This window comes from Panthera pardus, unplaced genomic scaffold (genome assembly GCF_024362965.1).
Source record: "Panthera pardus isolate Hobbes unplaced genomic scaffold, ASM2436296v1 HiC_scaffold_12, whole genome shotgun sequence".
NCBI classification, from domain to species: Eukaryota; Metazoa; Chordata; class Mammalia; order Carnivora; family Felidae; genus Panthera; species Panthera pardus.
The window spans coordinates 100,120,626-100,132,857 of NW_026526677.1; the positions used below are offsets into that span (position 1 = coordinate 100,120,626).

Genomic DNA, 12,232 nt, shown 5'->3' on the forward strand with positions numbered 1-12,232 from the left:
GGTAAAGACCTGGATATGGGGAGATAATCCTGGGTCATCTGGATACAGCCAACCTAATCATGCAGGTCTTTAAAAGTGGAGAACCCTTCCCAGGTGTGATCAGATGAATATGTGATTAGGGAAGAATGGTCAGAGATGGAAATCTGCTGACTTGGAGGATGGAGAATGGCGCCACAAGTCAAGGAACGCAAGCAGCCTCTAGAAGCTAGAAATGCAGAGAGAGGTACTCTCCCCAAGTCCCCAGAAAGGGATACAACCCTGCTAATACTTGGATTTTAGCCCAGCGACACCCAGGTCGGACTTCTGGCCTATAGTACTGTCAGGTAATAAATGTGTGTCATGTTCAGCTGCCAAATTCGCGGTAATTTGTCACAGGAGCAATAGGAAGCCATAGAATAACCTTTCCTGACTTTTCTCTAGAGTATCTGACTTTTACCATGAATGTGTAAGAGTCTCAGAACACAGATATGGATATTAAACCGTTCATCAGGTGTGCCACAAACATTTTTCCCAGTCTAACATTGATCTTCTGACTGGTTTTTGTATCATGTGTCCTATCAAAAGTTTTAAATTACATATAATACAGTTGGTTCATTTTCTTATGGCTTCTGGGTTTTCTGCCTGGCTTAAAATGACCTCTTGCAACTTGAGGTTTCATAAATATGCTCCTAAACGTTCTTCTAATTTATATTTTTTCCAGTTTTCACACATAGAGTTTTAATCTACCTAGGATTGTAGGTTTTAATGTAACATAAGAGTCTAATCACGTGGTTTTCCAGGTAGACAGTCAACTGTGTCATCAAAATATGTTAAGTAAATAACTTTTTTCTCTGAACTAAAATACTAGTGGGAGCTTGAACAAGATGCCTTCAAAAATTCTTTTGATCCCTAAAATTCTAAGACAACCGTTAAAAGATAAATACTGCCCTCCCATTTCTATTAATTCAGAAACAAAATTAAAGTTTGATTAGGAAGTGTAGCTTTACTTACTGACAATTTTAATAAACAGAATACCTGGTGATTCTTCATTTCTTCTTCCCTCCTTTGCTGAAGTTGTTTTAACTGCACTTGGAGCTGATTCTCCACTTGCCTCTGCTTGTCCAGGACCTCCTGGTAACGTTCCTTCAACAGGGTTCTCTCCGTCATCATTTTGTCCTATTTGTAACAAGAGAAGGAAAGTGTAATTCCCTGATCTAACTGCAAAAAAAAACATTCACCAGATGCCCGTTCAAGGCATTGTGCAGAGCCCTAGGATGTGCAATCCAATATTCTAACTGCTGGCTGGCCATGTGTGGCTTTATAAATTAAAATCATTTAAAATAAGAGAATTTAAAAATACGGCCCCTCAGTAACCTAGCCACCCACGTCCCAAGTACTGGGTAGCCACAAATAACAAAAGGCTACCGTACTAGATGGCACAAGATACAAGACATTTCCATCATTACAGGACATTCTATCGCACAACACTTCGCTAAGGCAGGGTCTGGCAATGTATGGCCTGTGGGCCAAATCCAGCCATTGTCTGCTTTTATAAATAAGTTTTATAGGAACTACCCACATGGCTTACAAGTTGCTTTTATACTACAATGAATGGAATGGTTACAACAGAACCCACAGAGCCCCCAAAACTAAGACATTTACCATCAGACATTTTACAGAAAAGTTTGGCAATCGCTGCTCTAGGGAATAAGAGGAAGGAGGCATTTTATCAAAGCAAGAAGAAATGAACGGGCAAAGACCAAAAAACAGATCACCTACTCAAGAATGCATCCAGAAAATAGGATCCCTTACTGGTCACTAGTGCTAAAAATGGACAGATCCACTAAAGGGGTCTGAGGAACACGGTATTCAGATTGGGCCAATCAATAAACTCTCACGTAATGGAGTAGAAGTTAAGGCTTCTGAGAACTGCAGTGTTCTGCCTCCCCACACCCATAAATCAAGAAAAGTGATGGTGACCTTTCAAAGGGACACTAAAACTTAAAGACGGTCAATTTAAAACAGATTTGGTGTAAGGCAGCCCATGTAAAATTTAAACTAAGAGCATTCAACTGAACTTGTTCATTAAAAGATAACTATTTTTGGGCACCGGCTAGCTCAATCAGTTAAGCATCTGACTTCAGCTCAGGGCATGATCTTGTGGAGGTTCATGGGTTGAGCCCTGCATCAGGCTCTCTGCTGTCAGCACAGAGCCTGCTACAGATCCTCTGCCCGCCCCCACCCCACCCCTTCCCCACTTGCGCACGCACTCTCTCTCTCTCCTTCTGTCTCTCAAAAATAAACCTTACGGGGCGCCTGGGTGGCTCAGTCGGTTAAGCGTCCACTTCAGCTCAGGTCATGATCTCACAGCTCATGAGTTTGAGCCCCACGTCGGGCTCTGTGCTGCCAGCTCAGAGCCTGGACCCTGCTTCGGATTCTGTGTCTCCCTCTCTCTCTGCCCTTCCCCCATTCACACTGTGTCTCTCTGTGTCTCTCAAAAACGAATAAATGTTAAAAAAATTTTTAAAAAATAAAATAAATGGTAAAAAAATTAAAAAGAAAAAGATAATTATTTTCAAAGAAAAGACAGGTTTTAGAAGTGAATGAAGGAGGGGCGTCTGGGTGGCTCAGTCGGTTAAGCGCCTGACTTCGGCTCAGGTCATGATCTCATGGTTTGTGAGTTCGAGCCCCACACCAGGCTCTGTGCTGACAGCTCAGGGCCTGGAGCCTGCTTCAGATTCTGTGTGTGTGTGTGTGTGTGTGTGTCTCTCTCTGCCCCTCCCCCACTTGCACTCTGTCTCTCCCCCAAAAATAAATAAAACACTTTAAAAAGAAAAGAAAGGAATGAAGGAAAACGTATCACATTGTGATAATAAAAAATAAGCCCTCAAGATGGAACTTTAGCTTTGTGATGAGCTAGTCCTTAGTCCAGGTGCTGAAACATGACTAAGGCTCCTCAGATGACGCCTCACTGTCACACAGTTACAGGGATTCTGAACCGGAGGTCTATGGCTGGGCCTCAGGGATCTCTGAACTCCCTGAAATTGGGGTGGGGGAGGGAGATACATTTTTCTGAGATGAGAATTAATGTCTTCAAAACATTTTGGGGGCACCTGGGTGGCTCCGTTCGTTAAGCATCTGACTTTGGCTCAGGTCATAATGTTTGTGAGTTCAAGCTCCATATTGGGTGAGCCCAAGCCCCATCTCAGGTGAGCCCCGATCCTCTCTTTCTCTCTCTGCCCCTAGTGGGACTCTCTCTCTGCCCCTCACTCACCTGCGCCCTCTCTCTCAAAAACAAACAAACAAAAAAATCAACTACATTCTGGAAGAGGACTTTAACCCAAGAAAAGTTAAAGAAAGGTTAAGGACCAATATGCAACTGGTAGATAAGAGGAATCTTTTCTTTTTTAACCACAGCTCTTTCCCTTTATTTCTTTGTGGTACCTTCTCTGTCCACAATGCATATTTAGAACAACTCAGGATGGCAAAAAAACCCACCAGTTTCATGGCAAGAAGGCTGAAGGTACATACTATTTATGCACCCAGAGAACTGAAAGGTACATAGTAAACTACTCGATCCAAATCATCTTTGTAACAGGCCAAAGTTACTTTGCTTCATTGGTGGATAATTGGTTCCAAGGATCAGAAGTTACAATTCCAAGTGCAGGCAGTGGGACATTACCATAAATGCACAAAAAGGGAAACAAATAAAACAGGAGCCAAGTTTCTTGTATTGCCACCAAGGTTAACACCTGCCTAGCTCCACTGCTTTTTAAAAATAGTTTTATATTGATTTCAATATGCATTAAAAATGTAACTAACACAACATCACTATTACTTAAGACGCAACCAGGTAAAAAGAAAGATCACATTTAAAGTCAATTCCGAGAACATCATTAAGGAAAGCAGAATAATGGGGCGCCTGGGTGGCTCAGCCCGTTGAGCATACGACTTGCGCTCAGGTCATGATCTCACAGTTGGCAAGTTCGAGTCCTGCCAGCGGGCTGTCTGCTGTCAGCACAGAGCCCATTTCGGATCCTGTCTCCCTCTCTCTCTGCCCCTCCCCTGCTCATACTCTCTTTCTCTCTCTTTTTCAAAAATAATATGAAAGAACTTTTTTTTTTTCAATAAAAAGATAAACAGGATAAAAACACAGGTAGCCATGACAAATATCACAACGGTTTACACCAGTGACTGAGGCTGGGAAACGTGAGTGGGTGGAGGGAGGTCCTCGACAGCACTTGCACTGGCCGCTCCGTAGACAACACAGAATGAACAGACGCACCTCCGCTTCTACCCCTCTGCAGCTCCCCACACTTTGATCTCCTGATTTGTTTAATGTTTACCAATAGAAGAGTCTCCTGCTGTGACCTCTCTCTTTCCAGGAAGACACTATCTGTATGAGGCCATTTGCAGGCATATTTTTCCATGGTTGTTGTTGTTATCATGTAGATGGTTTGCATTTGCCTTAATTCATTCAATATTATATCAGAGGTATTTTCCGCGCGTTGCATATAGTTCATTTTCAAGGGTTGGTTGTTTCCATTAAAAACAAAAACAAAAACAAATGAATACCATTGGCTACATAGCTCTTGCCTTCTACTGAACTTTTAGTTATTTGGGGAGAATAAATTCAAATAAGTGGGATAAATGGGTCAAAGCATATAAATTTTTCATCATTCCTTAATTGTGAACAACCACTAAGCTTGAGGCTTTTTGGCCCAGAGAAAATAATGGTCACCTTTCTTCTTTTCTTTTAACGTATTTATTTAAATTCAAGTCAGTTAACATACTGTGCAGTACTGGCTTCAGGAGTAGAACCCAGTGATTCATCACTTACATAAAATACCCAGCGTTCATCCCAACAAGTGCCCTCCTTAATGCCTAGCTCCACTGCCTTTTTAAAAGCACATGGGCCACACCGCCACCCGAAAGAATACAGCCACGCAAAATGTAACTCCAGGCCTCTTTGGGCCCAATGGCTTCATGGTTTCTGCTCCTGCTTCAGACTCATGCTAAAGCTTCTGTATAACTTAGCTGGTCCCTTGGATTGCTATAGACACCGGAACTGTTGTATAGTGGGGACAAAATAAATACTCTGGATGAAAGTGCTTAGAATAAGTGCTCAAGAAACGGCGAACTCTACCCGCTTTCCCTGGAGCCTCTCTTCTAGCTCAGTTTTCCCCCAGGACGCCTGCATCAGCTTGCTCATCTGTAGGGTCTCCTTACCCGCCTCTTATGAATAATGCCTAAGTTGTTACTCTCTATCTAAAAACTCTACTCGCTTCATCTGGTTAACGCGCTCCCATAACTTCCTTCCATCTGCCCTTCAGTTTCTTCAGCTTGACTAAATATCCACTTTCTTATCTAGTTGGTTGCTGCAAGCACTTTTCCTCTTTTTTCCTCACTCAGCTAACACATATTACCCTAAGACCTCTTCCAATGCTAGGGCGCCTTTCCCAGCCTCACCCTTCGTCTTGAAAAATGCGTATTTTGATATCCGTACACTTGTACGGAAGGGAAGTTTTTGCCACAAAATGCCAGGGATGGTTCAAAGAGACCATTTTCACAACGATTCACGGGCAGCTCTTGAGGTTTTAAAAAACCAATTACCAGGAATAAAAAGGGAAGATATGACTCAATAATACACCAGAAAAAGACCTGACAGATGTTTTATGGAAAGCTCAAAAGGTGAGGAGACTGCCACAGGTAAGCTTAAGAAATAGCGTCTGGCACGAAAGAGAACGAGAATCCCACTGTGCTGTGAATTACTTCTTCTGTATTTGGATTATTGCATTTAGCTCTTAGGATCACATTTTCAAAGCACTGACAAGATGGAACATGTCCCTGTGGAAAAGTAAGCAGGGTGACGGAAGGGCTGGAAAATGTATCCCATGAAGAAAAGAAGAACGTTAAAAATGTCTGGAGATGGTTTTTTCTGGAAAGATTCAGACTTGAGGGGGGAAGGGAAGAGGTATAAAAAACACTTCAAGTATACACAGAGCAAACAAGCAAAGGGGAGTTTGGATTTACTCTACAGAGCTCAAGAGAACACTCTAACAAGCAGTGTTAGAGGGTCTGTCCTCACCTCAGAACAGACCCTGACAATCAGAGGAGTGCCGGGGCTGGCTCGGTCACTTAAGCGTCTGACCCTCCATTTCAGCTCAGGTCATGATTTCACGGTTTGTGAGATCAAGCCCCGCATCAGGCTCTGTGCTGACAGCGCAGAGACAGCTTGAGATCCCCTCTCTCCCTCTTTCTCTGCCCCTCCCCTGCTCGCTCGCTCGCTCTCTCTCTCAAAATAAATAAATAAATAAACAACAACAAAAAAGAGCTATTTCTCAAATACGATAATACAATCAGCTGCTTTATGAGTAATGTTTCCCATCTCTGAAAGTGATCAAATAGAAGTTAGCTAACCATCCATCAGGGATTTTAAAAGGAGATTCCTGCACCATTTCTAACTGAGATGATAGGACTCAAGATAGTCTGAGTTAACGGTCTCATATATTCACAGTGACTGTTTTAAGTACTTACCAGATTCTTTTCAATATCTTGATCTGTGTTTACCTCTGAATCAGCCGTCTTAAAGTCAGTCTATAAAGAAAGAAAGAATCACATTCAGAAATACTCAGAGACATTTTAAAAGGCAGAATTACTCTTTAGTAATTTTACCTAGAAATCTGCCACAAGTAACTAAGAAGCTAATCTTTTTTGCTTTCCCCTTATCGGCTTCCTAACGAGAAAACCGCAGGTCTGGCAAGGAGACATTGGCCTCTATACTGCATTGAACATCCATCCCACAGAATAACCTGAACAAAACCCAAGAACTGACAGACAGCCTCGAGTGTGACATAAGAATTTTGCCCCCTAAACTTATTGTGCCCATCCTTCCTCCTACAACAAAGACACCAATCACTAGGAGGCAGGATGCAATGTTCTTAAGATGGAGGTCAGAGAATTCACGAGGATTCCTCCTGTAAGGACAAAGATGGGAAATATGAACGCTAATGACCTACTGTGATCGATTAATCAGCGGAAGAGATTATATGTAGGTCACAAAGTTCCTAGTTGCCATGATTAGACACTGGCTCCTGGCTTTATTATTTATTGAACACCGGAAGGATGTCCTCACACGGCACTGTGTGAAAATCGTACGATAGCTGCCGATAAAAAAACGAGACGGAATAGTTCTCCGCCACCTATGAAGAAAGGTCTCCTACCCTCGATAAATATGTAAACAAATAAAGAGCCCGAATTCCGTTTTAGTAATAGAAACTTGATACTTGACCTGTACGGCAATGTTTTGAGAAAGCTTCAGGGAAGCGCTATCCTGATCATCATCCTGATCCACTCTGACTCCTTCAACCCCATTTGCTGGAGGCACTACAGGTCGGAAATCCAAGCCTGTGTCCCTGCTACCTTCCTTTAGGATGGAGGCTTGTGGGGATCTGTCTTCAGAACAACTCCCGGAGGCAAGCTGCTTTGTATGGCACCCTGCCTTAAGAGACCGAGTGACACGATGGAGGCTCTCCTGGAGGCACGTGTCCCCCTCCTCTCCTGCTGTGTTGGCCACGTCCTTCAAATCAGACTGAGACCCACCGCCAGAAAGACAAAGGGCTGTGGCTAGCAAGTTTTCTCCTAAAACCGCCCGGTGCGCTGCTGAAGTGTCACCTGCTGATGAACCAGGATTCTGCTCTGGGTGTTCCAAATGGACATTTCTGTTATTCTCCTTGGTTATCGTTTGGCTACTTACACTCGACAGAGGTGAGTTCTTGTGCTTCTGTGCAGGGTCTTTGGGGCTATCAAAGACATAAGACAAAAAGTTTCTCTCTTCACCCAACCTTAAGGAGGATTAAATACATAATACCTTTAACATAACGACTAGAAGAACAAAGCTAGGCTACACAAGCCCCCCAAAATCATCAGAAAGAAATGGAACTTAGTCTTTGTCCAGCAATTTTCATCCTGGTTAGATAGGTGGTTAAGAACCTGGGCTGTGGAGACAGACCTTTACCGTCCAGTGATGGTCAATAAACACACATAAATGACTCTGAAGATCCAAATTTCTGAGATCCCATTTGAATAACTTCGGGGAACGTCGATAAAACAGCCTAATGCTCGTCATTATTTCATTCAGTTACATGTACAAACTTAGTTACACGTAATGTTCTAATAAATAAAATACTAACTTAAAAATATTCCACTCTCACATGTCCCAAAAACAATTTTCAAATTCCTTATATAGATCTTTGACCAGAACCACTTCTTAGGTTCTTTGAGAACTTTCCAGAACATAGCGTCTTCACTTCAAGTTGTGTGGGGCAAAGACAATTTTGAATCCCATACTGAAGCTGTCAGTAGAAATTTTACCCCAGACAAGTACACACGCATACAACACTGGGATAGTTGTTTTATCGTTTGTCGTGGCCATTTAATGCATTGCTTTTTGAAGAGATCTTTAAAACGGATTTATGATGACATCTCACATTCAGAACAGTAAGTCTCTCACCAAGGAATGATGACATCTATGCTAAATTTCCTTGCCCCTTCTTTTTTAAAAAACTGATTCTGTCAACTGACGCCTGTAAGTACCCCAAGCCAGCATCGACTGAGGCTTTATGTCACAGTGCCTTCCTTTCTCAATAGGTACAGGCTGTTCAAAATAAAACTGAGAGATCTTGGGATAGGAAAACCTTTATAAACACTTCTAGCTGATTCCTTCCTGAGAGTTACCTGAGGGAGTGGAGGAGGGGGGAAGACAGTTATTAATTTGGGCACATAGTCCAGTCTATCTTGGGTGTAAATCCTGACTCTGCTATTTACTGGTTGTGTGACTCTGGGCAAGTTACTTCAATTCATTTGCAAACCAGAAATCTTACCCTCCTAATAGGATTATTGTGAGGATGGCAGGCAATCATGCGTGTGAAAGTATTGAGTACAGAGCCTGGCACAGTAAATATTCAATAAACCTCAGCTGCTAGTATTACTCCTAGTAGTATGTGGCTGATTCTACTTATAAAATGAAGATCCAAGTTCATGGTTAGGCTTACTTAGCAGTTGCCCCCACTACCCTTTCGCTAACAAATCTCTCTTTGCGTAAACCAGTATTTATTAAGTACTATGGAGTCAGACGGGCCTGGGTTCAAACCCTGACTCCTTGTTGGCGACCCTGGGCAAGTTACCTCTCTGTGTCTCAGTTTCCTCACCTGTAAGTGGGAATAATAATATCAGCACCTCCTGTTGGGAGGATTAACTGTGTTAATACATATAAAACTGTTAGTACAGTATTATCCATTATATTAGGTCCTAGGTATGCTAAAAAATTAGAGTTGAGGTGAAATATACAATTTAGTACAACATTGTGCGTAACTATGCGTTAAGCGCTCTAAGATGCTAGGTTGCAATCATAGCTCCAGCCCTCAAGAGTTTAGATGGAAGGCAGAATATCTACGCACAGCAGTAAGCCACACTGACAAAGCAATCTATTTATCTGTAGATGATATACGTATACGTCTATTTGTGCGTGTATGGATATATGCATGCCTTATGTATGTACATGTTTACATATCTATATCTCTACGTAAGACAGAAGACATATACAAATATACCAGTATGATACATGATAACATAATATATACAACTATAACAAAACATATACGTATAAGAGGTAGACATACACATAGGTATAATATATCACACACACACGTAATTAAATGAACATAAAGTCCACGTAAAGCAGGGTGGTGAAAAATTTGCATTTTCGGAAAAGTCTGATCCCCTGTATTCTAACCTATCTGCTCAACAAATATTTAGCATGCCTGCCGAGGGCCACCAGGTGCTGTGTTAGGTACCCTAAATACACATATGGACGTGCTTAACCTAGTGCAGGGCCGCTGGAGCCAAAAAGGGGAAAGCCCAGCTCTGCCTCTCTAAGAAGCCATCTCAGAAGCCCTTCTCCCAAATGAAACCTTCCCAGTCAGGTATGCACACATTACCTTAGACCGTCTGGGAGACCTTCGTCTGATTTGGAAGCACATAAACTAGAAGAGGATTCTGGAGGATTGGGGGCATTGGACACCACACCAGCTACCTCAGACGCCGCCGCCATCATGCTCTGTACCTTCAGAAACAAATTACAGGCTACAAGTTTCCAAACTGTTAAAACAAGTGTATCTCCCCCCCCCCACCCCCACCCCCTGCAGAACATCCATACAACAGAGTCCCAGGAAAAGAAACACAAAGAAAAAGTTGGGTCCCAGAAGAAAATAAGGCTTCAGAGTTTTCTGTAGCAGGGTTTTAAAAGATCCTTTTGGCCACAATAGGCCCCCGTGGACATCGATCCTCGGCAATCACCACATTTATATAAATAGGAGTCTGTACAAAGCTTTTTCACTTTTGGCAGAAATACGGTGATTTAAAAACAGCCTAGTCTGTGAGAATTTTCCAAATGGTCCACATGCCTACCTTAACGTAGTATTATTTACAAAGAACGTACTTGGGGGCCTAACAATCGATAACATCTTACACTTTTTAAGTCATTAAAAGCATTCTTCATTAATTTAAGTGAAGTTTTTTGGAGGTGTTGAGTGTGCGAGGAAAAACAGCAATACTGTATCGGGCAATCCGAGCAGCTTTTACTGTCAGTGTGCTCCCCACAGATGGGAAATGTTTCAGAACCACTCACTGAGAAAAATACAGACTCTTGAAAGTTACTACAAGGGTACAAAAAAGTACAAGAATCTTGGTTACTCTACCCAGGAAAAGAGAAGCTGGAAAACAGGGTAATCCAAGTCAGAGAACCAGGACTGATGCCCTTTTTGGATCAAAAGGTCATCCTTTGTGAGGCAGGACAAACTCGTGGCCCTCTACAGTGAAGACAAAGGTGGGGGGGCGGGGTAGGAGAATGTAAGGGGGGCGGCTAGGGGGTGTAACATAGGGTTAGTTTAAATTCCTGTTTTTATTTTAATAGCATCACAGGTATTCCCCCACCCCACCCCACCCCCGCCGGCACTTTCAAGCGCGCACAGGCAAGTATGGAGACTGGGCTTTATCAACACTTGAGTCACAGGCCGGGGACCCTGTGTGCCTCAGTTTCCCCCATTATACAAAGCTCCTAGGCGAGAACGGGCCCAAATCGCCATTACTGCACCCTCGGGTGCAAACAGCCTGCCCCAACAGAGCCCGGGGTCGCGGGTCCTCGGTGCCCGGTAAACGAGAGCGCAGGGCGCGGGTCCTCCGGGCAACTCCGCGGCCGGAGCCCAACGGGGAGCGGGGCAGGTACCGCGCGCTGCAGGCTACAGCGCGGGGTGGGAAGTCGAACGTGTCAAGGGAATCCTGCGGCGGCCGCCAGTGAGGCGGCGACGCCGGGAGCCACGGGGGCTCGGGGGAGGACGGGGCACGGCCGCGAAGGGGACAATGGGGGAAGCGGCGCCGGGCGACCACGGCCGCTTCAACCGGAGACCGCTAAGCCCGCCGCTTCCTGGAGCCGGAGACCCCCGCACCTCTGCCTCGGGCCCCCCACCGCGAGCCCAGCGCCGGCCCCCTCCTAAGGCCGGGACCCCGGGCCCCGTCCGCACGGCCCCCTCCACGCCCCCCGCCTCGACCCCCAGCCCCTGCCCGGGCCCCCAGCGTCGCAGCCCCCCTCCTCGCCTGCCCGTCCCGCATACACCTCCCGCGCCGCGCCCCCGGGAGGCAAGGGGGGGAGGGACGGGACGCACCTGAGCGGGCGGAGCGGGGGGAGGGGGCGGCCGAGCCTCGGGGGGAGGGGTCGAGCGCCGGCCCGCGCGCGGCACCTCCCACTTCCGGCGGCGCGAGCGGAGCGGGCGAGGCCCGGCCCGGAGAGGAGCGGCTGCGGCGGCACCGCGCCGCCCCCGACGGCGCCCCCTAGCGGCCAGCGCTGGCGCCGTGCGAGCGCCGCGGACTCCGCGGAAGCCCCCTAAGATACAAGTGGACTCTCCCGGGGCGCGGGGAGGAAGAGTGAGGCGACCGCGAGAAGGAAGGAGACCCGGCGGAGGGAGGAGCCCCTCTGGAAAGGTCCCAGAGAGAGTCGGGGCCATGGCGATCAGAGAGAGAAGAGGAACGAGGTGTTTGTAAAGGTCAAAACCGAGATTCCCTTTCCAGAGGACGCCATGAAGGGCAAGACGGTCCCTCCGGGCAGTGCCCCTGTGGAGGACGCCCCGACAGCTCGGGGCGGTGGGGCCAGGCGAGCTGAGCCCACCGCGCCCACACGCTCCTCTCCTGGCGGAGGATG

At 45.6% G+C, this 12,232-nt stretch overlaps 1 protein-coding gene across 3 annotated transcripts in view; it reads right to left on the bottom strand.

The window, feature by feature from the left end:
• RNF214 (ring finger protein 214) overlaps nt 1–12,157 on the bottom strand; it is a 47,176-nt gene extending 35,019 nt beyond the window's left edge. Inside the window, exons 1-5 of one of the 3 annotated variants that reach the window (XM_053900445.1) lie at nt 11,700–12,157; nt 9,978–10,102; nt 7,736–7,781; nt 6,517–6,576; nt 1,015–1,155 (exon numbers count right to left, since the gene is read on the bottom strand). In XM_053900445.1, coding sequence (XP_053756420.1) covers nt 1,015–1,155; nt 6,517–6,576; nt 7,736–7,781; nt 9,978–10,102; nt 11,700–12,038 — 711 coding nt within the window. In that variant the 5' untranslated portion in view covers nt 12,039–12,157. Of the gene's footprint in view, nt 1–1,014; nt 1,156–6,516; nt 6,577–7,270; nt 7,782–9,977; nt 10,103–11,650 lie in introns of all 3 variants that reach the window. The other 2 variants (XM_053900443.1, XM_053900444.1) reach the window with 2 other exon arrangements.
• Between the last annotated feature and the right edge of the window lie 75 nt (nt 12,158–12,232).